Below are 25814 nucleotides of genomic sequence, written 5' to 3' on the forward strand. Positions count from 1 at the left end.
GTTAATGCCGTGGGGCACAGACCCTGCCTGAGTCAGGCTTGTTCTCTGGCTTTTTTTTTTCCTGCTGAAACAGACCAAACTGTGTGCCACCTTCCATGCGTGTTCAGTCCTGCCAGAGGCTCAGACCAAGTCTGATTGATACCTGGGCTCTGTCAGAATTGGGTACAGGCCCCACCCCTTCCCCCAGTGAAGTGCCCTCAGGATCCACTCAGGCCAAGCAGGTGTGCGTACCTGGCAAGGAGGCCTGGCTGCTGCTGTTCTGTTGGCTGTGGAGGGGCACGTCCTGCCCGGCTGCCTGGCTGGCAGCACATGGGGTTCTGATCACCCAGAGCCCCCCTTGCTCACCAGCTTCTTGCCACCCTTTTCTCCCCCCTGGTTTTTATCCCTGAGGGGTGAGACCATGGCAGGGTGACCCCAGACACACCCCCTTTTGTGTTTAGTCAGGGGGTTCCCGTGCCTTTGCACCATTGTGTGCCAATCAGGAGGGAAAGAAAAGACAAGAAGCAGGGACTGCTTTAAACTGGGGCTTTATGTGGCCAGGTACAAGCCCGGGCAGCTCCGTGACTCTCCCGTGCCGGGATCCAGGGCTCCTGGGTAAGCGGGCGCTGGGCTGGCTGGCTGTCCTGGCCCCACGCCTACCGGTCTTACCGTCCCAGGGGGAGTGGTTGGTTTTCCAGGGGGTCTGCCGAGGAAGCGTGACTTCCATGGACCCCTCTCCCCAGAAGCCCAATAGTGAGCAGCTCCCCCGGGGAATCGCCAGGGTCCCTCCAGCCCTCCCAGAGTGTCCACGTACCACAGAAGTCGACATCATCGTACACCTCCGTCTCCCTGGCAGAGCACAATTGGGTCAGCAAGGGGCACTGTGGCCCATTCCCCCCACCCTGCACCACACACCCCGCATTCCCCCACCACGGTCGGGGCTGGCACTCACAGGGGCAGAAGCGCTGTTCTGGGCACGTAGCCATCTGCGGAGAGAGTGGGTATGGTGGGTTCTGAGGCCCAGGGTGGCGGCGGGGGCCTCCCGGGGCTGCGGGGCCGGGCACACTCACATTTGCCCTTGGGGTCCCGGCACAGCATCTCCTCGTTGCTGGTGAACTCGATCACCTCCAGGATCTCCCCGCGCCGGATCCCAAGGTGCTTGCCGCCCCCGCGACGCGTCTTAGCATTGGGGTCGATCATCATCTTCGTGTGAACCACGATCTCCCCTTCAAACTGGGGCGCGAGATGTTAGGGCCTCTGCTAGTGCTGCCGCCCTTGGGCCCCTGTCTTCTTTCTGAGCCTGGGATCGGTGGGACCCTGGTCTCTGCCCTGCCAGGACACCTGCTTAGCTCGGAGGCCTCACCTTGAACTTCTTCCGGAACTCCCTCTCGGCCTTCTCTGCCTTCCTCAGCTGCTTCAGTAACTTTGGGTCCATGGGTGGCAACTGCTGTGGCTGGGGATCCTTTTCCTTCCTGATACCCCCCACCAAGGAATTGTGTGCTCATGAGCAAGGTGTGCTCCTCTGGGGGTTCCTGGAGCTCGCCCCCCGTCCACCCACCCCCTCTGCCCATGGCACCTGAGCGCTGGGTCTTGTGGTGGCCTCCTGGCGGCTTGCTGAACCGAGGGCGCTTCATCTGGGGACAGTCAGGACTCCGAGTCAAGGCAGGGCCCGCCAGCTCAGCCTTTACCCTGGTAGCTGTTTTTTGTTTGTTTTTGTGTTTTTGTTTTGAGATGGAGTCTTGCTCTGTCACTTAGGCTGGAGTGCAATGGCACAGTCTCGGCTCACTGCAACCTCCGCCTCCTGGGTTCAAGCGATTCTCCTACCTGGACCTCAGCCTCCCGAGTAGCTGGGACTACAGGTGCCCATCACCACACCTGGTTGATTTTTGTATTTTTAATACAGACAGGTTTCACCATGTGGGCCAGGCTGGTCTTGAATTCCTGACCTCAGGCTATCCACTCGCCTTGGCCTCCTGAAGTGCTGGGATTACAGGCGTGAGCCACTGCGCCTGGCCGGTGGCTGGATCTTGAGTGAGGCCTCCCTGTGTCAGTTCTGAGGACTCCCCAAATCCCACCAGGTCCCCTCCCAAACCTCTCCCTGCGCACCTTCTTCCGCAAGCCTTTCTCAGGGGTCATGAGTTCTTCTGGATTGCCTTCCATTCCCTTAACTCTTGCCACGGGCTCAGCATGGTGGGAACTGCTGGGCCACACCCCTCATGGCAGCCCTCTCAGCAACCTTGTTCATGCCAGTAGACGCCACTGTCATGCCCAACTTGTCCACGAGGAAATAAAGGCTAAGAGAGGTCAAGCAAGCTGCCCAAGGTCACCCAGCTTGTAAATGGTAGAGGCAGGATTTATCTGTAGGCTTCGAGGCCATTTCACTTCTGTCTTCTAGAGCAAGTTGGGTCTAGGGTTCTTTTTTATTTTTTGAGACAGAGTTTTGCTCTTGTTGCCCAGGCTAGAGTGTGCAATGGCGCGATCTCAGCTCACTGCAACCTCCACCTCCTGAGTTCAAGTGATTCTCCTCCCTCAACCTCCCAAGTAGGTGGGATTACAGGCACATGCCACCACACCCGGCTAATTTTTTGTATTTTTAGTAGAGACAGGGTTTCACCATGTTGGCCAGGCTGGTCTCAAACTCCTGACCTCAGGTGATCCACCTGCCTCAGCCTCCCAAAGTGCTGGGATTATAGGCATGAGCCACCGTGCCTAGCCGTTTTTGTTTTGTTTTGTTTTTTGAAACAGAGTTTCATTCTTGTTGCCCAGGCTGGCGTGCAATGGCATGATCTCAGCTCGCTGCAACCTCTGCCTCCTGGGTTCAAGCGATTCTCCTGCCTCAGCATCCTGAGTAGCTGGGATTATAAGCACCCACTGCAACACCCAGCTGACTTTTGTATTTTTAGTAGAGATGAGGTTTCGTCATGTTGGCCAGGCTGGTCTCTAACTCCTGACCTCAGGTGATGTCCCTGCCTTGGCCTCCCAAAGTGCTGGGATTACAGGCCTGAGCCACCGCGTCCGGTGGGTTCTAGAGTTCTACTGTAATGAGATTTGGGTGAAAAACTAAGGCAGAAGGGAGGATGAGGAGAGGATGGGTACAAAGTTACAGTTAGGAAGAAGAAATTGGGTGTTCCATTGCACAGTAGGGCAATGATAGTTGACAGTAAAATATTGTGGCTGGGCGCGGTGGCTTATGCCTGTAATCCCAGCCTTTGGGAGGCCAAGACGGGCGGATCACTTGAGGTCAGGAGTTTGACAGCAGCCTGGCCAACATGGTGAAACTCAGTCTCTACTAAAAATACGAAAATTAGATGGGTGTGGTGGTGGGCGCCCGTAATCCCAGCTACTCGAGAGGCTGAGGCAGGAGAATCACTGGAACCCGGGAGCCGGAGGTTGCAATGAGGCCCGGAGGTTGCAATGAGGCAAGATGGCACCGCTGCACTACAGCCTGGGTGACAGACCAGGACCCTGTCTCAAAATAGTAAATAAAAATAATTTGTAAAAGATGCTGCTGGGGTAAGCGTCCTGGACTGGTGACTGATGATGAGACTCTGGACTGAGGGGTCTCCCATGGTGCCAGCCTCCCTGTGCCACTTCCTGGCAAATGACCAGGCTCCCAAGTCAGAGCCCTGCTGGCCAAGGAATTGGCTTCAGGCGGGAGCTCCAGGAACCCGGGTGAGTGAAAGATCCAGAACCCAGAGCCCCAGCATGTCCTTTCCGAATGGCTCAAAGCATCCCGCCGGACATTTCAGGCCTGTAGTCCCTCCAAGCAGCCCAAGGAGCAGCACCTGGATTGTGCCCGCCAGATAACCAGGCGTGGCCATCCACAGTGTCATCCAGAACACACAACCCCTCCAGCTGCTCCTGCCTCTCAGAGGCTTCCCTGGCTATGAGCAGTCACTCCACCAGGAGCGAAACTGACGTCGGCACTCCAGGGTCCCTGCAAACCTGCCACATCAGAGCACCTCTCGGCACCGCCATGCAGGCAGCCCCAGTTCATCCACAGCTGACCCTGAGCAGGCCTCTGCCCGCATTCCCCGCATGGCTGGCTCAGATCCTGGGAAAGGCTGGGCTCTCCCCACCCACAGAGGAGCCCCCTGCCTTCCAGGAACCTCTGCAGTGGAGCTGCCACTGCTCCAAGTAAGGCAGACAGTGGGAGAGGGGAGTCCAGAGTCCTGGCCCCAAGAGACCTAAGCTGCGTTTGAGAAGCTGCACCCATGGTGAAAAGCCCACGCCACTCCTGAGAAGCGGGAGATCCAGGGAAGTGGGACCTTTTTTTTTTCTTTTTTCTTGAGACAGGGTCTCATTCTGTTGCCCAGGCTGGAGTGCAGAAGTGCAATCTCGGCTCATTGCAGCCTCCATCTCCTGGGTTCAAGCGATCCTCCCACCTCAGCCTCCCCAGAAGCTGGGACTACAGGCGTGCAACACCACGTCCAACTAATTTTTGTATTTTTAGTAGAGACAGGGTTTCACCATGTTGGCCAGGCTGGTCTCGAACTCCCAACCTCAACTGATCTGCCTGCCTCAGCCTCCCAAAGTGCTGGGATTATAGGCGTGAGCCACTGCGCCCGGCCCCTTTTTTCTTTTTTCATATCAGAACCTCAAATGACTGGCAAGGAAGGGGGAGAAGGTTATTTGGTGACAGGAACAATGGGCTAAGGGTGGGGACTGTATGAAGTTTGAGGAGAGGGAGATGCTCCTCGCCTCGGAAGAGGTGGGGGATTCCAGCAGGGCTTCTGGGAGTGAGTGGAGGCAGGCTGTCACTAGCCCAGGCTCTCAGCAGCCCCACTCCTGGCCATCTGCATCCCCAAGGGTGGCCCCCAGACCCAAGCCACAGAGCCTCCCCTAGAGCGGAAGCAGGAGGGGCCCCAGCAGGAAGCTGTGTGCTCACAGGGAGGTGTTGCAAGCAGCTCAGGGAGAAAGCCCAGGAGAAGCAGAGGGGGCCTCTCTGCCCCAGGCCCTCTGAGGCTGTCAGGGAGAGCAGGAGCACCTCAGAAGCTCAAGCTCAGGCTCCTGCTGAAAGCCCTGCCACAGATCCAGCTCGTGGACCAGCTGTGCAAGCCAGGGCAAGCCCCGTCCCAGAGCCTCAACCTTGCGTGCCTATTTTTTTTTTTCTTTTTTTTTTTGTTTTTTGAGATGGAGTCTCACTCTGTCGCCCAGGCTGGAGTGCAATGGCAGGATCTCAGCTTACTGCAACCTCTGCCTCCCAGGTTCAAGTTATTCTCCTGCCTCAGCCTCCCAAGTAGCTGGGATTACAGGCGCCTGCTACCACGCCCAGCTAATTTTTTTGTATTTTTAGTAGAGACGGGGTTTCACTATGTTGGCCAGGCTGGTCTTGAACTCTTGACCTCAGGCAATCTGCCCTCCTCGGCCTTCCAAAGTGCTGGGATTATAGGCGTGAGCCACTGTGCCCGGACTTTTTTTTTTTTTTTTTTTTTTCAATTGAGACAGACACAGAGTCTCACTCTGTCACCCAGGCTGGAGTGCAGTGGCGCATGTCGGCTCACTGCAACCTCCGCCTCCTGGGTTCAAGGAATTATCCCACCTCAGCCTCCCGAATAGCTGGGATTACAGGTGCGTGCCACCATGCCCGACTCATTTTTTTTTTTTTTGAGATTGAGTCTCACTCTGTCGCCCAAGCTGGAGTCCAATGGCGTGATTTTGGCTCACTGCAACCCTTCCTTCCCGGGTTCATGCGATTCTCCTGCTTCAGCTTCTCTAGTAGCTGGGACTACAGGCACGCACCACCACACCCGGCGACTTTTTGTATTTTTAATAGAGATGGGGTTTCTCCATGTTGTTCAGGCTGGTCTCGAACTCCTGACCTCAGGTGATCCACCCGCCTCGGCCTCCCAAAGTGCTGGGATTACAGGCATGAGCCACCACGCCCAGCCCCAGCTAATTTTTTTATTTTCAGTAGAGACGGGTTTTTGCCATGCAGGCCAGGCTGGTCTGGAACTCCTGACCTCAAGTGATCCACCCGCCGGACCTCCCAAACTGCTGGGATTACAGGCGTGAGCTGCCACGCCCGGCCAACCTTGTGCATCTGTAAAATGGGGATGCATTGCCTTGCTGCCTTGTGGCGATTTGGGAGTGGAGGGTACAGATTTAGGGACATGCAGGCAAGGTGCTTGCCTGGAAGCTGCTTGTGTTTTCACGAAGGCATTAACTTTGGAGCTGGGCAGGAGGTGTGGGTCTGCTCCCTATTCACCCAGCACAAACTTCTAAGAAACCTTTGGCAGCCTCCCTACCCTGCCACTGCCACACCTGCCTGTAGGCCACACCTCCCCCTGAGTTTCAGGCCCAAGTTCTGCCTGAACATCCCCTCAGCTACCTTGAACACAACAGGTTTAAGTAAATCAGGCCGGGCGCGGTGGCTCACGCCTGAAATCCCAGCACTTTGGTAGGCTGAGGTGGGCAGACCACGAGGTCAGGAGTTCAAGGCCAGCCTGGCCAATGTAGTGAAACCCCGGCTTTATTCAAAATACAAAAATTAACTAGGTGTGGTGGTGGGCGCCTGTAATCCCAGCTGCTTGGGAGGCTGAGGCAGGAGAATCACTTGAATCCAAGAGGCAGAGGTTGCAGTGAGCCGAGATGGCACCACTACACTCCAGCCTGGGCGATAACAGAGCGAAAAAAATAAAAAATAAAAATATAAGGCGGGGCTCATGACTGTAATCCCAGCACTTGTGGAGGCTAAGGTGGGCGGATTGTTTGAGGTCAGGAGCTTGAGACCAACCTAGCCAACATGGTGAAACTCCATATCTACTAAAAATACAAAAATTAGCTGGGCTTGGTGGTGCGTGCCTGTAATCTCAGCTACTCCAGAGGAGAATCGCTTGAACACGGAAGGCGGAGGTTGCAGTTAGCCAAGATCGCGGCACTGCACTCCAGTCTGGGTGACAGAGTGCGCCTCCATCTCAAACAAAAAAACAAACGAATACATAAATAAAATAAATAAATAAACAAATAAATAAGGGCCAGGCGTGGTGGCTCACGCCTGTAATCCCAGCACTTTGGGAAGCCAAGGCGGGTGGATCATGAGGTCAGGAGATGGAGAACACGGTGAAACCCCGTCTCTACTAAAAATACAAAAAATTAGGTGGGTGCGGGGGCGGGCGCCTGTAGTCCCAGCTACTTGGGAGGCTGAGGCAGGAGAATGGCGTGAACCCGGAAGGCGGAGCTTGCAGTGAGCTGAGATTGCTCCACTGCACTCCAGCCTGGGTGACAGAGCGAGACTCCGTCTCAAAAAATAAATAAATAAATGGATGGATGGATGGATGAATGGAACCTAACATCTTGTCGTCAACCCAGGGGCGGCTCTGTCATACCCTTGGGTGCTAGGCTTGAAACTTCCCTGCTTTATATACCACCAAGTCCTGCTTTTTTTTTTTTTTGGAGACAGGGTGTCTGCTGCCCAGGCTGGAGTACAGTGGTGCAGTCACAGCCTCACTGCAGTCTCGACCTCCTGGACTCAAGCAATCCTCTTGTCTCAGCATCCCAAATAGCTGGGACTACAGATGCTTGTCACGCCTGGCTGATTTTTAAGTTTTTTTGGAGAGATGAGGTCTTGCTCTGTGGCCCAGACTGGTCTGGAATCTTGGGCTTATGGGATCCTCCTGCCTTGGCCTCACAAAGCCCTGGGATTGGCTCAAACGATCCTCCTGCCTTGGGCTCCCAAAGCTCTGGGATTACAGGCATGAGCCACCACACTCGGCCTGATGCTTGCTTTTGATTACTGAATTCGCCAACTGCTCCCACATCTCCTGCTGCCAACCTGGGCCACACCTCTGCCTACAACAGCCTTCTCACTGGTCCTTCGCCTCTGGGCTCCCCTTATGTAGTTCCACCCAGCAGGAGCCAGCAGGTCCTAAAATGTTACTTGCTCTTACACCACGAGCATGGCAGAAAATGGCCTTGCCCCGAATGTTTTGCAGGGACTCGGGCAGGCCACCAACAAACCTCTGCCCTTGGGGCTGGGGCTGGAGTCCTCTCTGGGTTCCACGTCGTCATACAGCTCGTAGATCTCATCTGGGACCCTGCGGGGATACCAGAGATGAGGCCTCTTTTTTTTTTTTTTTTTTTTTTTTTGAGACGGAGTTTTGCTCTGTTGCCCAGGCTGGAATGCAGGGGCATGATCTCGGGCTCACTGCAGCCTCCACCTCCCGGGTTCAAGCGATTCTCCTGCCTCAGCCTCCCAAGTAGCTGGGATTACAGGTGCCCCCCACAACACCGGGCTAATTTTTGTATTTTTAGTAGGCGGGGTTTCACCACGTTGGCCAGGCTGTTGTCGAACTCCTGACTTCAGGAGATCCGCCCACTTCAGCCTCCCGAAGTTCTGGGAGCTCCAGGCCGAGATGAGGCCTCTTTGAGCCCCACAATCTGCACCCACCTCCGCTTCCTCCCCACACTCACTGCGGGATGTCTTCAGGCTGTCGGTCCTGGAAGTGGAGCCCAGCGGCCGAGCGGGTCCTCCGTAGATCTGTGGGGTAGAGAGTGCGGCAGGGAAGCCGGCACTGCCTGGGACCTACCTCAGCCCCCGCTCCTGCCGGTGCCGCCCGCTCTCACCCACCTATGGATGCTGCAGAGGGTCTCCGAAAGCTCTGCATATCCACGGGCCCCGGGGGCAGCGGGGGCTTGGCTGGAGGGGGTCCCAGGCTGCTGGCAGGGGGTAGAGGCCTCCGCCGGGGTGGATGGCTGGGTCTGAGGCCTGGCCTGGCCCCTCCACTGTGAACAAGGCCTCCTGACCTCCAGCGGGGTGTCCCAGTGACTCCAAACCCAGGGCTGAGCGGGTGCCGGGAGCTGGAGCCGGCCACGGCCGCAGGCAGTGAGCTCTCGGAAGCGGAGCTGGGGAGTGGAGGCTTTCGAGGGAGATCACCGAAGAACTCAGGCTGCGGATGTCTCTTGAGGACAGCGTTGGGCTCAGGCTGTGAGAACTTGCGGGGTGGCCCGCGGCGCTCCGGCTGCAGCAGCTTCCTGGGTAGTGAGTTGAACTCGGGCTCTGAGGAGGTCCTGGGGAGGCCGCCCAGCTCGGGCTGCGGGGGCTTCTTGGAGAGCGCTTTGAATTCGGCCGGCCGCGGCCTCTTGGGAAGCACGCTGACTTCGGGCTCTGAGGAGGTCCTGGTGAGGTCCCCAAGCTCAGGCTGCGGAGGCTTCTTGGGAAAGTCACTCAGCGGAGGCTGGGAGGCCTTTTTGGGAAAGGCGCTGGAGTCGTGCTTCGGCTCGCTGGACTGAGGCTTCCAGAGGGGAGTCTGAGCGGCCTCGCTGAACTCAGGCTGCGGCACGGACTTCTTAGGGAGGCCACCAACCTGAGGCTGCGGAGACTTTTTGGGGTACACGTTGAACTCAGGCTGCGCGGGCTTCTTGGGAAAGGTACTCAACTCAGGCTGCGGGGACTTCGGGGTAGCCTCACTGGCCTCGGGTTGCCAGAGCTTCCTGGGGAATGCGCCGGATTTGGGTTCGGAGCGGGGTCTGGCGGGGTGACTGAGTTCGTCGGGCTGCAGGGGTTTCCGGGCCGGCGCACCAGGCTCCTCCGGCAGCGAGGCCTTCAAAGGGGCCTCACCGACCTCAGGCTGCAGGGGCTTCCTTGGAAATGGAGTGGCCTCCAGCTGTGGGAACTTCTTGGAGAGGTCACTGAACTCCAGTTTGGAGGGCTTCTTGGGGAGGTCAGTGACCTCAGGCGGTGGGGGCTTCTTGGGGAGGTCAGTGACCTCAGGCGGTGGGGGCTTCTTGGGGAGGTCAGTGACCTCAGGCGGCGGGGGCTTCTTGGGGAGGTCAGTGACCTCAGGCGGTGGGGGCTTCTTGGGGAGGTCAGTGAACTGAGGCAGCAGGGGCTTTTTGGGGAGGTCAGTGAACTCAGGCGGCGGGGGCTTCTTGGGGAGGTCAGTGAACTGAGGCTGCGGGGGCTTCAAGGACACTGCACCAAACTCAGGCAGCGGGGCCTTCTTGGGGTGCTCGCTTAGCTCAGGCTGGGAGAACTTCTTGAGTTTACTGAACTCAGGCTTCGGGGGTTTTTTGGGCAGGTCGCTGGGCTCCAGCTGAGAGGCCTGGAACTTTGCTTTGATGCTCCGGAAGTCCTGATGGCTCTCCTAGGAGACGCAGAGCCAATGAGGCAGGGGCTCAAACACACAGAAGGGGCATGGAAGGAAGGGCCTGGGGACCCTCAGGCACAGCCCACAACCACCACCCCTGCGCCCAGGCCCCATCGGCCCTCGGCTCTCTTTCCGAGGAGCCCCCATGGATCCTAGGATCCTGGGACCCACACCCCTCCCTACTTCTCCATTTAGTGCTGATTCCACACCCAACCTCCTCTAGCAGGACTGGAACTCCTGACATCCCTCCCGCAGCCTCCAGTCCCACAGCCCTCCCCCCATGGGTGGTACCCCACCCCCCCAGCATCCTTGACCCCCTCGTTCTTTCACCCCTCCCACTGCATGTCTCCAGTCTCGTTCCATTGCCCAGGCTGGAGTGCAGTGGTGCAATCATAGCTCACTGCAGCCTGCAACTCCTGGGCTCCAATGATCCCCCGACCTCGGCCTCCCCAGTAGCTGGGATTACAGGCTTGAACCGCCACGCCCAGGCCCCCAGTCCCTTCTGTGCTAATTTCAAAACACATCCGGAATCCAACCACTTCTCACTGCCTTCACCACTGTCACCCCAGGAGGTAGTGGGAGGCAGTGTCTGCCCTCCCCCAACCAATTGTCTGGATTATTCTAATGAGCCCTTCCCTGGGCCGCTGCCTACCCGCTTCCCTGGTCAGTTTCCCCCATGGCAGCTGGAGGGAGAAGCCTGTTGAACCCTGAGTCTGTTTGTGTCCCTCTGCTCAAAACTTAGCAATGCTTCCTCATGTCCCCACAGTTCAAGCTAAATGCCTCATAAAAGCCTGGGCGAACCAGCCTCCCTACCCAGCCACCTTCTCCTCCCTGCACCCTGAACACTTCCCTCTGACCTCGGGGCCTCTGCCCTGTCCCTGACCCAGGACGTGTCCCTGCACCATCTGGGTCTCTCCTCTTCCTCCTCCCAGCCTCTGTTCTCATATTTTCTTATTTAAAGAGGCCGTCCAAGGCCACCCTATTTGTTTATTTTTATTTTTTGAGATGGAGTCTTGCTCTGTCACCCAGACTGGAGTGCAATGGTGCGATCTCGGCTCACTGCAATCTCCACCTCCCAGGTTCAAATGAGTCTCGTGACTCAGCCTCCCAAGTAGCTGGGATTACAGGCACTCGCAACCACGCCTGGCTAATTTTTGTATTTTTACTAGAGACAGGGTTTCACCATGTTGGCCAGGTTGGTCTCAAACTCCTGACCTCAGGTGATCCACCCTCCACCACCTGCCTCAGCCTCCCAAAGTGCTGGGATTACAGGTGTGAGCCACCGTGCCCAACCTAGACCACCCTATTTTTCTTTCTTTCTTTTTTTTGAGATGGAGTCTCACTCTGTCGCCTAGGTTGGAGTGCAGTGGCGAAATCTCACTGCAACCTCCGCCTCCTGGGTTCAAGCGATTCTCCTGCCTCAGCCTCCTGAGTAGCTGGGATCACAGGTGTGTGCCACGACGCCCGGCTAATGTTTTTTGTATTTTTAATGGAGATGGGGTTTTACCATGTTGGCCAGGCTGGTTTCGAACTCCTGACCTCAAGTGATCCACCCACCTCGGCCTCCCAAAGTGCATGAGCCATCACGCCTGGCCTAGATCACCCTATTTTAAATGGATCACCCCATCCCACTACTGCCCTGCATTCAGCATGCATGAGTTTCCCCATCGTACCCACCCCTACGTATCATACTATTTTACATTGTTGTTAATGTGTCTTGATTTTTTTTTTGTCTCTCTACACCACAACTTCCCTCAGTTCCTCAGCCTCTGCAAGGCAGAGACTTGGCTCATTCATTGCTGTCTTCCCAGGGCCTGGAACATAGTAGGTGCTCAGTAAATATTTGCTGAAATAAACAATATTCAGGCAGCACAAAGACAGCCATGTACTCAGCCTGACCATCAGGAAAACACAGAGATGCCTGGAGACGGCCATGCGGTCCCTCTCACACCGTCTCTGACATGCGGGCTGATGGTCAGGAATGCTCACAGTTGACAGTGCCTGAGAGGATTGGTGCGGACACCGTGGGCACAGGCGCCGTCTCCTGCATACCCAGTTGTCCCAGCTGCCCTCCTAGCTGGCCCTGCAACCACTCGCCACAGAGGTAGGCAGATTCACAAGTAGGCCAGGCCTCCTTAGTCCTACAAACGCCCCTTTCACCTGTGGTCAAGGAGATTGGAGGAGGAAAAGGGCAGAAACGTGTGGCCTTTGCCTCCTGCGTGTGCCTCACTTTCCCCATCCAGAGGACCAGAGACCAGGAGTGCTCCTTGGAAAGGCAGCGATTCCCACCTGGGGCCTGAAGTGCCCCTGTCGAAGGCCCGAGTGGTTTGAAGGAAGTGCTCCCGGGCGACCACAGGGCTAGATAAGTCAGGGTTAGCAGGTCACAACTTGGGTGACTGGACGGGGGAGGGCCATGACCCACTTTGTCACCCCGCAGGAAAGCACTGCTCTCACCCCAGCAGCCCGTTCCCACATGGCTGCTCATGTTGACCTGGGGAGATGGGAGTTGTCCCCCCGGGGAGTCCCATCTGTCCCCCTCGCAGTCCCAACCTGAGCCTGAACCCCCAAGAGCCCGCGCTGTCCTGGGGTGTGCCTGGTGGCCTCCTACCTCAGGTCCTTTTTGCTGACCCTTCCCGTTTCCCAGATGTCTTTTGCAGCCACCCCTCCCCCCCCCCGCCCCTCCACAGGTGGATCCTATCCTTCCAGGAACATCTGTGTCCCTTGCTTCCCCGCCAGTGAGGCACAGGCCTCTCCCAGCACTCACCATGGCTGCAGGCAGGTGATGAGCCACGGGATGAGCGGGACCCGAGCTGGGGCCGCTGCCTTCAGGAAGTGAGTGTGGCTTCTGCTCCACGGTCAGCACACAGGGTGGGGGCTGCTAGAGGTGGGGCGGGAGAGGGCAGAGGAGGAAGGGAAGGAGGTGGGGAGGCTCCAGTCTGTCTCCAGATCCTGCCAGCACTTCTTTTTTTTTTGAGACTGAGTCGTGCTCTGTCGCCCAGGCTGGAGTGCCATGGTGCCATCTCTGCTCACTGCAACCTCTGCCTCCCGGGTTCAGGCAATTCTCTTGCATCAACCTCCTGAGTAGCTGGGATTACAGGCACGCACCACCACTCCTGGCTACTTTTTGTATCTTTAGTAGAGAAGGGGTTTCACCATGTTGGGCAGGCTGGTCTCAAACTCCTGACCTCAAGGGATCAGTCCGCCTCGGCCTACAAAAGTGCTGGGATTACAGGTGTGAGCCACTGCCCCTGGCCCCTGCCGGGCACTTCTATTTCCCTTGAATTCCTGTCCTGCCTGCTACTGTCCCAAGCTTGGGGCATTGGTTGCCCGCATGTTCCTAACATGGTCACTAGTTTCTTTCTTTTTTTTTTGTTTGAGACGGGGTCTCACTTTGTTGCCCAGGCTGGAGTGTAGTGGCGCAATCTCGGCTCACTGCAACCTCTGCTTCCCAGGTTCAAGCAATTGTCCTGCCTCAGTCTCCTGAGTGGCTGGAATTACAGGCATGCACCACCACGCCCGGCTAATTTTTTGTATTTTTAGTAGAGACGGGGTTTCACCATGTTGGTCAGGCTGGTCTCGAACTCCCAACCTCAGGTGATCTGCCTGCCTCGGCCTCCCAAAGTGCTGGGACTGCAGGCGTGAGCAACCGCGCCTGGCCAACTAGTTTCTTACTCTCTGTAGTCCCCATCATTCCTACTACTTTGGTGTCCCCATCTCTGGACTCCAGGGAGGACTCCATGCCAGGCCCTGGTGACCTCCTGGGCTAGAGAGCCACAGGATGGGGCGATCTCAGCAGATCAGGGGTACGGACAGCTCTGGGGTTTAGGAGGCTCATGGGGAGGTCCAGAGGCCCAGGACGTGGGGGCCCATGTGACCGGGTGAGGCCTCTGCTGTCTGCCCTGGTTGGCTCATCCACCTTCCTCATTTCAACACTTCCATGAAATCCGATTCCCGGCTCTGAGCAGGACTCACCTGTTCTGGGGCAGATATCACACAGGCCAAGGAGGCCCCAGGCTGCTGCCCTGGGCAGAAAGCTCAGCTGGTAGAGCAGATTTGGGGGTCAGTGGGTGAGTGGTGTCAAAGGTCTTGCACCTGGGCCACGCACAGTGGCTCACGCCTGTAATCCTAACACTTTGGGAGGCTGAGGCAGGAGGATCACTTGAGCCCAGGAGTTCAAGACCAGCTTGGGCAACGTAGCAAGACTCCATCTCTACAAAAAACATAAAATTAGCCAGGTGTGATGGTGCGCGCCTGTGGTCCCAGCTGCTTGGGAGGCTGGGGTGGGAGAATCACTTGAAGCCAGAAGGCGGAGGTTGCAGAGTCAAGATCACGCCACTGTACTCCATGCTGGGTGACAGAGAGAGACTCCATCTCAAAAAAAAAAAAAAAAAAGGCTTTGCAGTTCTGGAGGAGTGAGGGGGTCTGAGGACCTGAGGACACACCAGATTCCCAGAGGTTAGAGGTAGTAGAGAGAAGAGGAACCAGGAGACAGAGACAGGGGCCAAGAAGGGGTGAAGGCAGTCACTTGTGGTGCCGAGGACTGGCCAGATAAGGACAAGCCCTGACCACAGGGCTCAGCCCACAGGAGATCAGTAATCTCCCTCACGGTAGACAAAGGGAGAAAACACCTGCTAAGAGAGTAGAGAGCCCTGGTTTTCAGTTTGAGCACATGTTGGAATCGCCTGAACAGTTAAAAAAAAAAAAAAAAAAGAACCGGTGGTCGGGTGATGTGGCTCACGCCTGTAATCTCAGCACTTTGGGAGGCTGAGTCGGGTGGATCACCTGAGGTTGGGAGTTCAAGACCAGCCTGGGCAACATGGAGAAACCCCATCTCTACTAAAAATACAAAAATTAGCTCGGCGTGGTGGCGCATGCCTGTAATCCTGGCTACTCGGGAGGCTGAGGCAGGAGAATCGCTTAAACCCAGGGGGTGGAGGTTGCAGTGAGCCGAGATGGCGCCACTGCACTCCAGTCTGGGTGACAGAGCAAAACTCCATCTAAAAAAAAACAAAACCCCAAAAACAGAACCTCCAAGGAACACTGACTGAATCAGTCTGGGGTGTGGCCCGAGCAAGTATTTTTAAAAATTTTTTAAATTTTTTTTTTGAGACAAAGTCTTGCTCTGTCGCCCAGGCTGCCTCCCGGCTTCAAGCAGCTGGGATTACAGGTGCCTGTCAACATGCCAGGCTAATTTTCTGGATTTTTAGCAGAGATGGGGTGTCACCATTGGCCAGGCTGGTCTCAAATTTCTGACCTCAAGCAATCTACCCATGTGGGCCTCCCAAAGTGCTGGGTTTACAGGCGTGAGTCACTGCGCCCGACCTGCCCGTTTGTTTTCACGCCTCCTTTAAGAGCACAGACATCAGGATTCTGCCATCTCTGTTGTGCCTTTGCATCCTGTCCTGGGGCACAGTTCCCAGATGTGGGTTGCCCTCCCAAACAGGAGTCTCGGGAGGACATATGGGCCCTCTGTGGGTCTCCAGAACCTTGGCAAGTGAAGGAAAGAATGAAAGAAAGAACAAGTGGCCAGGCACGGTGGCTGACGCCTGTAATCCCAGAAGTTTGGGAGGCCAGGCGGGCGGATCACCTGAGGTCAGGGGTTCGAGAGCAGCCTGGCCAACATGGTGAAACCCTGTCTCTACTAAAAATACTGTTTGTGCACGCCTGTAATCCCAGGTACCTGGGAGGCTGAGGCGGGAGAATCGCTTGAACCCGGGAGGCGGAGGTTGCCGTGAGCTGAGATTGCGCCATTGCACTCCAACTTGGGTGACAGGGTAAGACACCGTCTCAAAAAATAAATAAATAAATAATAAATAAATATAAATAAATAAATAAATCAAGCAATGCTTGGCCACAGTAGGAGCTCAATCAAGGTAATTAAAGGATTGGATGACAGCTGATGGATTCCCAGGTGCCTGGGCTGATCACTACCCGTGCACACTCGCAGCTAGGAGGGTCCAGCCAGGGCGCGCGCACCAAGGCCCCACGGGGGCGCCGTGGGGGTGAAGCGCAGGTCCCGGAGCTGTCGTCATGGTGCGCCTCCCCGCCAACTCCCCTTTGTGTATTTGGCGCCTCCGTAGGGGCTCCCGGCAGGGTTCCGCGCGGCACGGCCGCAGACAGGGACAGATAGGGCTCCGGAATCCCGGAGAAGGGAGCCCGGACCGGGGGAGTGAGAGTTCGTTAGGGCGCGCCTCGGGGACTCTGCGGGGTCGGAAACGGGAACAACGGTGTGCAGGGGGAGGAGCCCGGGGAGCACGTGGGCGGTGAATCCCAGGGCCGCAGGGCGCCCTCCACCTCCCCGCTCCCGGCCCGCAATGAGGGTAACCGGACCGGCACCTGCAGGTGACAACTTGGGCTGGACAAATGCCGGGCACGGACCTCTGGCCGGCCTCAGAGCTGTTCGGCGCGAGCCCGCAGCTTCCAGCCAACCTGCCCGCTATCCCCACTGCTCTCCCGGCTTTCATTCCCCCGAGTCTGAGACTCCTGGGCGCCCCCTGCTGGGCGGAGCCGGGGCCCAAGAGGACTGGGCTCCTGTGCATGGGGGTTGGGGGCCGGCTTGAGGGTAGGAAGTCGTTTTTGTAGTGGACAGGGTGAACGGCGGAGGCCAGGTGGTGAGCCAGCTCCCCAGGCCTCGTGGCAGTCAGTTCACTTCAGAGGGTAGTGTGGTGGCCGTGGGCCCGCTGTACACACAGGAAGGGCTGTCCCATCTCCGTGGGTGATGGGGTAGGGGAGAGGTCCCTGGACGGAGGTGTTGGCTCTAGGTCTCTCTGGAAAGATAGTGACAGACTGGGAAGAGGCGTGGCCTAGATCTGGGGGTGGCCGAATGAGGAAACTGATGGGGACTGAGACTCCTGGGGGACCCTGGGACCCTGGAGAGGGGTTAGGGGCCTGGGGGACAGAGAACACAGCGCTGTCCCTGGAGATGAGGGAGAGGCTTGGACTACAGCCAGATCTAGGGACCTCCAGAGTGCGGGAACAGGGGCGTGTCCTCTGGACCTGCTGGCAGGGTTTTCTCTTCCCGTGGTAACTGTGCGCAGCTCCCAAGATGCTGCAGAATCAGTGCCGCTGACTTGGAACTGGGGCTGGCTAGAGGCCTCTTAGCCTCACCTTCTCTATGGATCTGTAAAATGGGCCCCTTCACCCTGTCCCACCCTCCTCCCCAGGTCGAGAGAGTCCCAGGCAGCCATGGGCTCGGGAAGTGAAATTCTCAGCAGACATTTCCCAAGCCCCTCCTCTCCCTGCAGCCTCTCTTTTCATCCTCCCATCCACCCCAAAGGACTCACCCGTCATCATGACACCCTTTTAAGAACGAGAGAATTGGGAGGCAGGGAGGTCGAGTCTTTTCCAGGGTCCCACAGTGGTGGTTTCAAGGCTTCTGGCTGAGAAGGGGGAGCTTAGGGGGCCTCGTAGCCCCGGGGCCCCCTGATGGCCTGTCCTACGCCATCCTGAGTGACAACCACCTCAGCTGGGGCCTACGGGTGCTGGAGAGTGGACACCCAGCCCAAGCCACGTGAGCTGAGGCTGCCGCCCCGTCACATCACAGCCCCATCAAGGACAGAGCAGTCTTCAGGCCCCTGGTGAGGCAGTGGGCAGTGGGGCAGACAGATGGGTCCCAAGGGCCTGAGGATCCCCTCCTGCCCCTTGCAGTGGATGAAGGGCTTCTGGATCCCAGAGCTGTCCATCTTTGAGGTGACATGGCACTGAGCAGGTGTGGGGCAGGTGGCCCTTGGCTTGTCTACCTGGATGGCTTTGACTCAGAGCCTGAGGTGGACACGTTGGTGGATGAAAAGTCCAAGGAAGATAGGTGCAGTGGATCACGCCTGTAATCCCAGCACTTTGGGAGGCTGAGGCAGGTGGATCACCTTAGGTCAGGAGTTCGAGACCAGCCTCGCCAACATGCTGAAACCCCATCTCTACTAAAAATACAAAAAATTAGCCAGGCATGGTAGAGGGCACCTGTAATCCCAGCTACTAGGGAGGCTCAGGCAGGAGAATGGTGTGAACCCGGGAGGCGGAGGCTGCAGTGAGCCGAGATGGCGCCACTGCACTCCAGCCTGGGTGACAGTGCAAGACTCCATCTCAAAAAAAAAAAAAAAAAAAAAATCTGAGGAAGACAACAAGAAGGGTGGCGGGGGGCAAGGAGAAGGTGGGAGGGCAGTGACGGAGGATTGGGGTCTGGGGGCCCCGCCCAGGGGTTACTGGTATCTTGGCTGCAGATACCAGGATGAGGAGGTGACGGGGAACCCCGAAGTGGATTCAGAGAATGGAGAAAAGAGGAGGAGGTAAGGATTGAGACAAAGTGGACTGCGTGGAGGTCCCTGGGTTCTTGCTCACAGGATGTCTGTGTATCCAGGAGGATGAGGAGGGAGACAGTGAGTGTTGTTCTGGGAGGGGACCGAGAGGTTCAAGGTGGGGCCTTGTGGGCTACTGGGAGAACAAGATCTTCATCCAGAGGGCCATGGGAAGCCACTGAAGGGTGCCAGGCAGGAGAGGGGAACAATCAGAAGAGACCCTTGCGGGGCATGGTGGCTCACACTTGTAATCCCAGTACTTTGGGAGGCCAAGGTGGGTCGATCACCTGAGGTCAGGAGTTCGAGACCAGCCTGGCCAACATGTTGAAACCTCGTCGCTACTAAACATACAAGAAGTTAGCCAGGGGTGGTGGCAGGCACCTGTAATCCCAGCTACTTAGAGGCTGAGGCAGGAGAATCATTTGAACCCAGAAGGCGGAGGTTGCAGTGAGAGCCGAGAGTGTACCATTGCACTCCAGCCTGGCACTGCCATTGCACTCCGGCGAGACTCTGTCTCCAAAAAAAAAAAAAAAAAAAGGAGGAAGAGACTCTGTTTTCTGTTTTCAGTCTTGGGGTAAGGGCAGGTTGGGGAGAGTAGGGGGTGGGCTAGGGGACCCTGGGGCTGGCGAGATGAGGATAGAAGGGAGAGGGATCATGGAGGTAAAACCAGCCTCCAAGGGGTGCTATGGATATCACCCGGGACTTCCATACCCGGGAGGCTGGCTTCGGGGGTGAGGAGAAAGACCAGGCCATGGAGGGCTGGCCTTGACCCACCCCGCTCCTCAGAGCTGGGACATGGTGGAAATTGGTCTGGCAGACAGCGAGGAGGATGAAGACCTGAGTCCCCAGCCTGCCTCCCCAATCCCAAAGGATTCTTCCCCTTGAGTCAGTATGGGGTTCAGGGTCTGGGGGTCTTCAGGCCATCCTGGCCAGTCCCTGCACTTTCTCAGGACCAGCCTCCCAGCCTGTCCCTGAAGCTCCTGGGATTTTTTTTGTTTTTTGTCTCTCAGGCTGGGGTTGCAATGGTGTGATGATGACTCACTGCAGCCTTGAACTGCTGTGCTCAAGTGATCCTCCTGCCTCAGCTCCCAGGTAGCCACCACGGCTTTTTTTTTTTTTTTTTTAGACAGAGTTTTGCTCTGTCACCCAGGCTGGAGTGCAGGGTCTTGATCTCGGCTCACTGCAAACTCCGTCCCACTGGGTTCAAGCGATTCTCCTGCCTCAGGCCCCGAGTAGCTGGGATTATAGGTGCCCACCACCATGCCCAGCTAATTTTCATATTTTTAGTAGAGATGGGGTTTCACCATGATGGCCAGGCTAGTCTCCAACTCCTGACCTCAAGTGATCCACCCACCTCTGCCTCCCAAAGTGCTAGGATTACAAGCATAAGCCACCACGCCCAGCCATGCCTGGCTATTTTTTGTATTTTTTTGGGGAGGGGTAGAGATGCGATCTTGCTAGGTTGCCCAAGCTGATCTTGAACTCCTGGCCTGAGGCGCCCCTCCTGCCTCAGCTTCCTAAAGCACTGAGACTGCAGACATGAGTCACCTCTCCTGGTTATGGGACTGCTTTTTAACTTCCTTTATTTTTGAGATGGAGTTCCACTCGTATTGCCCAGGCTGAAGTGCAATAGCACAATCTTGGCTCACTGCAACTTCCACCTCCCAGGTTCCAGTGATTCTCCTGCCTCAGGCTCCCAAGTAGCTGGGATTACAGGTGTGCGCCACCACACCCGGCTAATTTTTTGTGTTTAGTAGAGATGGGGTTTTACCATGTAAGTCAGGCTGGTCTCGAACTCCTGCCCTCAGGTGCTCCACCTGCCCCAGCCTCCCAAAGTGCTGGGATTACAGGCGTGAGCCACTGTGCTTGGCCAGGACTTCTTAAAAGAAAACTGGAGGCTGGGCGTGGTGGCTCACGCCTGTAATCCCAGCACTTTGGGAGTCTGAGGCGGGCGGATCATGAGGTCAGGAGATCGAGACCATTCTGACTAACGCGGTGAAACTCCATCTCTATTAAAAATACAAAAAATTAGCCAGGCGTGTAGTGGTGGGCGCCTGTAGTCCCAGCTACTTGGAAGGCTGAAGCAGGAGAATGGCGTGAACCCAGGAGGTGGAGCTTGCAGTGGGACGAGATCGAACCACTGCACTCCAGCCTGGGCAACAAAGCAAGACACTGTCTCAAAAAAAAAAAAAAAAAGAAAAAGAAAACTGGAGAGTCCCCATCCCATTTGGTTTCTGGACAAGGGAGAACGGTGCCACAGTGGGTATTGGGGACCTCAACCACAGCTGGAGGTGGGGACCTGGGTCCCAGGATTGGGGTGATGGGAAGATAGGACACAGGTGGGCTGTGAGGCCTGCACCTGTGGACCCAGGTGGTCCTCCCAAGATGTGATCGCTCCATGACTGCTGGGCTCCAGCCCACCGTGCTTTGGAAGGGCAAGGGATGGGAACACAGCACAGGCTGGCTCATGGCGCCTTCTTTATTGTCCACTCCAGCCCCCCTTCCCTGCAGCCCCCTCCAAATGACAAAACTACCCACATCCCATGGCCCACCCCCAAAGAGGCCGGGTTCAGAGCTGCGAGAACACTGGAAGCTCCCCCTCTGACAGCAGCGGCGACACCTTGGGTGCAAGCGGGGCCGGATCTGGGTGGGGCAGAGGAGGGGGGCGCCTGAGCCTCAGCGCCTTGGGCCCCCGCCCCCCTCTCCACCCGCGCATTCCTCGGCCTTACCCGCGGGGGCGTCGGGGCGCGGCGGCCCGGGCGCGGGGGCCGCGGGGGCGCCGGGGCGATGGTCCTCCAGGTGCAGGGTCATGGCGGGCCGCGAGGCCGTGGAGAAGGCGCACTGCATGCACGAGTAGCGGCCGCGTGTGTGCTCCCACACGATGCGGCTTGGGGCCGCGTGCCCTGCGGGCAGGCGGGACCCCATCAGTCCCGGGCTCCCCCAGCCCAGAAGACCCGTGCGCCAAGGATGGAGGACGCCGGCGAGGGTGGGTCGGTGGGACCTTTTCCCGCCCCCCATCAGCTTCCGGGTGCCTAGTTCAATTTCTCCCGGGTCTGTCTGCCCCTAGAGTTGGGGGCACCCAACTTGGCTTCTCCGCGTCCCCTACTATCATCCCCCAGATTCACCGTCGGGGAGAAGCCCGCTCCGAGGTGAACGGTGAAAGGGGCGCAAGGTTTACACGGGAACGCCGGCGCAGATGAAGGCGCAGGTGCCAGTCATTTTTAAGGCAAAAATCCTGTATTTCGGGACGGTGGCATTTCTGCCCCCTGGGAAGGGGATGGGCACTGCTGCCTCCTGGTATCCACTGGACCCCGCAGGGCGCAGGAAAGAAAGCCCCTCCACCCCTCCCTGGTGGTCACCTGCACGCACCTGAGGGCGCGTCGGAGCCGCCCTGGGGTCTTCGGGGGCTGCTGCCAGCACCTGCGGTAAAGGGGCGGGTCAAGTTCAGAGTCAGGGCGAGCCCAGCCCGCCCTCCTGGAGGCCCCCGACCCCACACTCACCTTGGCTCTTTTTCCAGACGGCGGCGCTGGAAGCCGGCAGCCCGGGTGCAGCGGCCAGGAAGGGGCGCAGGCGCGGGGGGCTTAGGCCAAAGGGCGCAGGGTTCAAGTAGGACAGGAACGGTCCGGTGGGGGCAGGGGCGGGGGTCGTGAAGGGTTCCAGCAGTGGGAACTGCAGGCCCGGCGCTGATGCGGGGTCAACCTCCGGGGGGCGCTCGGGCGCGGGCGGCTCTCGGTCCAGGGCCGGGGGTGGCGGCGGGGCTGGGCTCTGCGCATGCTCCGCGCAAACATGCAGGTGCTTGAAGAGCGAGCGGTGCGTGCGGAAGCGCAGGAGGCAGTTCTCACACCTGGAGGTGGGCAGAGGGCTGGGCTGGGCTGGGCCTCCAGGGGGAGCAGGGAGAGTGTCCTGTGCAATGCCACCCGCCCTTCGAGCGTGGGAACGGAGCCTGGGCACTAATCGCCTCCCCGCTCCTGTACAACTGTGGTAGCGACCCTTCCTGACCACTTCGGGTGGGAACCCTGGGGAAACCCGGAAAGAAGTCTCAATTTTAAGTTAGGTGGCCGGTTTTCCACTTGGGAGGTAAAGCCTGGCTGGGTGGAGCCAAGCCCACGTGTGCCCCGCCCCATCCAGGGAGGTGAGGGCGGGGCTTTCCCAAAGGCCCACCCACATCAAGTCCCGCCCTCCAACACCCTGACCAGGAAGGGAGGAAGGCCTGGAGCCCACACACAGGGTGAGGCTAGGGCAGGGCGGAGCTCAAGAGGTCAGGGTCTCACTTGAAGTAGCGATTGGGTTTGTAGTGCAGTTTGCTGTGAGCCACCAGCTCCTGCATGCTGGGGAAGGTCTCGGTGCAGCTCAGGGCTGAGCAGCGGAAGAGCTTGCCTGGTAGGGATGAAGGACAGAGAAGTGGAGAGGGGTGGCCAAGGCTGGCTCCGAGGGGCGCTGCCTGTTTCCCACCCTAACCTGCCTCCCCATTACCGGTCCTGGCCCTACCTTCCAGGGACTGTGTGGGCGGGCAGTGGGTTCGCAGATGCTGTGCCAAGTCGCGGACGCTGGGAAAACTGAGGCAGCAGCCAGGGCTGGAGCAAGGGATTTGCTTCCCTGCAGGACGCACAGAACAGGGGTCACTGGTCCCTTCCTCACTAGTGCTGTCCCTGACCCCAGGGTTCTGCCCCAGAGAAGCAAATATGATGTGCTGGGGCCTTTACTCTCTGCCTACCACAACAGACTGGTCTGCCACAGTGCAGGGGCTGGACTGGCCAGGCTCACCATTGGAGCCACAGCCTGGCATCCACCAGCTGCTCTGTAAAATGGTGAGTGGCATCCCTCTAGAAAGGCCCTGGGGTTAGAGATTCTCTACGTCTCGCTTCTATTGTTCCAGGGACTGTGATTCCCCAGAAGACCACATCACAGATCACCTGGAGGTGGGCGTCGTCTGGGAGGCCGCAGGTCCTCGCCGGTCCCGGAGACTATGCTGGTCAGGCCAGGGCTGGGTCCGGGGCCAGGCTGGCAGCTGTCTGGGGCTGGGGAGGAGCCCTGCTGCATCCCTCCAGCCCCTCCACGTTCCCACACCGGCGGTGTGGCTGCCTGCTCAGGGCCTGGCTCCTCCGACATGGAGGAGGAGGGGGCTGCAGCTGGCACAGCCGGGGACAACACCTCCTTGTCGGTCTCACTGGAGCTGGACTCTGCAGTGGCCAGCATGTCCGGGCTGGGCCCTGAGGGTTTCTCCTCCTGGTGGAAGGAAGAGGCAGAGAGGACCCTTCTGGGCTCTGGGTCAACCCAGTCGGCCCCCATCCTAAGGAATCACCAGCAGGAGAGGATAGGGGAATACGTAAGGGTGGACTAAGCTCTTTTTTTTTTTTTTATAAAGATGGGGTCTCGCCATGTTGCCCTCGCTGGTCTTGAACCCCTGGTCTCAAGTGATCCTCCTGCCTTAGCCTCCCAAAGTGCTGGGATTAGAGTCGTCAGCCACTGCACTGGCCCGGATTGAGCTCCTTATGCACATGGGAGAAGCATCTCCTCTCCTCAACTAGGGTAGGTGGGAGCCCCAGTACGCGACACAAGCGTGGCCTAGAGGGAGTGGGCGGGGCCAAGGCTACGGAGGCGGGGCTATGGGCAGGCAGCGACTGGGAAGATGCTAGAGGAGCTAGACATGGATTGTCTGAGGACCGAGACCGGCCGGCCTCGAGCAGTGTGGACTATCTTGGAGGTGCTGGGGGCCCGGATGTAAGAAATTTAGGGGCGGAGTCCTAGCCTGGTGGGCGTGGTCCATTCCGGGCCGGGCCCGGAAGTAGGGCGCTCTCCGAGTGACAGCCAGCGGCGGACGGGTGCCCGGATGTGGGGGCGGGGTCGGCCGGAGGCTGTGGGCGCGACAGGGCCGCTCCCCGCCAGTCCCTGCCGCTCCGCCGCGCCCGCGACCCCGGTGCCGCGCTCACCATCTTCGACACGGCTCGGCCTCTTGTTTCTGCGGCTCCGGCAGCTGCAGCTCAGGCGGCGGCCACCCTCTGGGCAGTGCAAGCTCGCGCTCACGTCAGCGCCATTTTCCGCCTCTCAGCTCTCGCGAGATTGGGGGCGGGGCCTGCGCAGGGCGCTCGGAGACGGGGCGGGGCCTGAGGGCAGAGTCATCCTGGAGCGCAGGTTGGACGCTGGTGCAATTTTGCTATCCCCGGGCAGTCAGCGCACACTTCAGCAGACTCCGTGCACGGAGATCCGGGATGACCTCACTGTCCTAGTCTTCAAAGTGGGCACCTTCATCCCCTCTAGTCTTGTCCTAAGATCACCCCTGGACAGGCGATAAACAGCAGTTCTTCTTTATTTTTATTTTTTATTTTTTTAAGACGGAGTTTCGCTCTTGTTGTCCAGGCTGGAGTGTAATGGCGCGATCTCGGCTCACTGCAACCTCCGCCTCCTGGGTTCAAGCGATTCTTCTGCCTCAGCCTCCCAAGTGGCTGGGATTAGGGGCGCCCACCACCACGTCTGGCTAATTTTTTGTATTTTTAGTAGAGACTGGGTTCCACCATCTTGTCCAGGCTGGTCGTGAACTCCTGACCTCGGGTGATCCACCCGCCTCGGCCTCCCAAAGTACTGGGATTACAGGCGTGAGCCACCGCGCCCGGCCAGTTCTTTATTTTTTATAGTGTTGAGACAGGGTCTTGCTCTATCGCCCAGGCTGGAGTGCAGTGATGCGATCATAGCTCGCTACAGCCTTGACCTCCTGGGTTCAGGCGATCCTCCCATCTCAACCTCCCGAGTAGCTGGGATTACTGGCGTGCGCCACCGTGCCCAGCTAATTTTTAAATTCTTTTTAGAGACAGGGTCTCTCTGTGTGTTGCCCAGGCCGGTCTCAAACTCCTGGGCTCAAGCAATCCTCCCGCCTCGGCCTCCCAAGTGTTAGGATTGCAGGCGTGAGCCACCTCGCCTCCCCTTGCACTCACATTTTAAAATGGGGAAACAGCATCGCTCGAGCCAGGGACGTCGAGGCTGCAGTGAGCGTGATGGCACCACTGCACTCCTGCCTGGTCGAAAAAGCGAGACCCCCATCTCTAAAAGTTAAATAAAAATAAATTAAAATGGGGAAATAGTAAATCAACAAGTGCAAAAACAATCTTTTGTCCTATTCAGAGCAATGAAGGAAACAATGAAATGTCGAAGTGATGGGTCAGGGAAGCCACTCTGAGGAGGTGACTTCGGAGCTGTCTCCAGATGATCAAGGAGTGAGCTGGTGGAAAGCCCGAGGAGCAGGGGGCTCTACCGGATAGCTGGTGGTGATGTCCTGGAGTGGGGCAGGACGGGCTTATTTTGGTCAAAGAGTAGCGAGGCGGCTAGGGCACCACTGGAGCAGAGTGGAGGCGGGGTATGGAGGTCAGAAAGCGAATATGGTGCGCGGTAGGTCATGCAGGGCCATGGGAGTGGTGCAGAGAGAGGAGTGTGGTTTCTGTTGTAACCACTGGTGAATTTTTAG

General features: G+C 57.8%; 2 protein-coding genes across 2 annotated transcripts; both read right to left on the reverse strand.

Moving 5' to 3' along the window:
• Window positions 1-526: 526 nt before the first annotated feature.
• Window positions 527-12883, reverse strand: PRAM1 (PML-RARA regulated adaptor molecule 1). The gene is made up of 10 exons (XM_054466066.2): window positions 12832-12883; window positions 8549-10064; window positions 8392-8458; window positions 7939-8015; window positions 1556-1613; window positions 1343-1451; window positions 1050-1212; window positions 932-965; window positions 794-828; window positions 527-682 (listed from the first exon to the last, which is right to left on the reverse strand). The coding sequence occupies exons 1-10, from the start codon at window positions 12832-12834 to the stop codon at window positions 645-647; spliced, it is 2100 nt and encodes a 699-aa protein (XP_054322041.2). The 5' UTR covers window positions 12835-12883; the 3' UTR covers window positions 527-644.
• A 7940-nt stretch (window positions 12884-20823) lies between these two features.
• ZNF414 (zinc finger protein 414) lies at window positions 20824-24412 on the reverse strand. Its single transcript, XM_054465789.2, has 8 exons — window positions 24289-24412; window positions 23272-23584; window positions 22847-22954; window positions 22630-22735; window positions 21859-22202; window positions 21728-21778; window positions 21088-21261; window positions 20824-21001 (listed from the first exon to the last, which is right to left on the reverse strand). Exons 1-8 carry the CDS (start codon window positions 24289-24291, stop codon window positions 20928-20930), a joined length of 1173 nt encoding a protein of 390 aa, XP_054321764.1. The 5' UTR covers window positions 24292-24412; the 3' UTR covers window positions 20824-20927.
• Between the last annotated feature and the right edge of the window lie 1402 nt (window positions 24413-25814).

The sequence above is a fragment of the Pongo pygmaeus genome, chromosome 20, assembly GCF_028885625.2.
Source record: "Pongo pygmaeus isolate AG05252 chromosome 20, NHGRI_mPonPyg2-v2.0_pri, whole genome shotgun sequence".
In the NCBI taxonomy this organism is placed as follows: Eukaryota; Metazoa; Chordata; class Mammalia; order Primates; family Hominidae; genus Pongo; species Pongo pygmaeus.

Bases quoted from the DNA above. Each gene is read 5' to 3' on its own strand.
- ZNF414 (XM_054465789.2), bottom strand. The intron at 21,779-21,858 runs GTGAGTGTGGGG...CCTTTACCGCAG, and splicing joins CGTCTGGAAAAAGAGCCAAG to GTGCTGGCAGCAGCCCCCGA. The intron at 21,002-21,087 runs GTAAGGCCGAGG...TGCCCCACCCAG, and splicing joins GCGCCCCGACGCCCCCGCGG to ATCCGGCCCCGCTTGCACCC.
- PRAM1 (XM_054466066.2), bottom strand. The intron at 8,459-8,548 runs GTGGGTGAGAGC...TCTACCCCACAG, and splicing joins ACCCTCTGCAGCATCCATAG to ATCTACGGAGGACCCGCTCG. The intron at 829-931 runs GTGAGTGCCAGC...GTGCTCTGCCAG, and splicing joins AGAACAGCGCTTCTGCCCCT to GGAGACGGAGGTGTACGATG.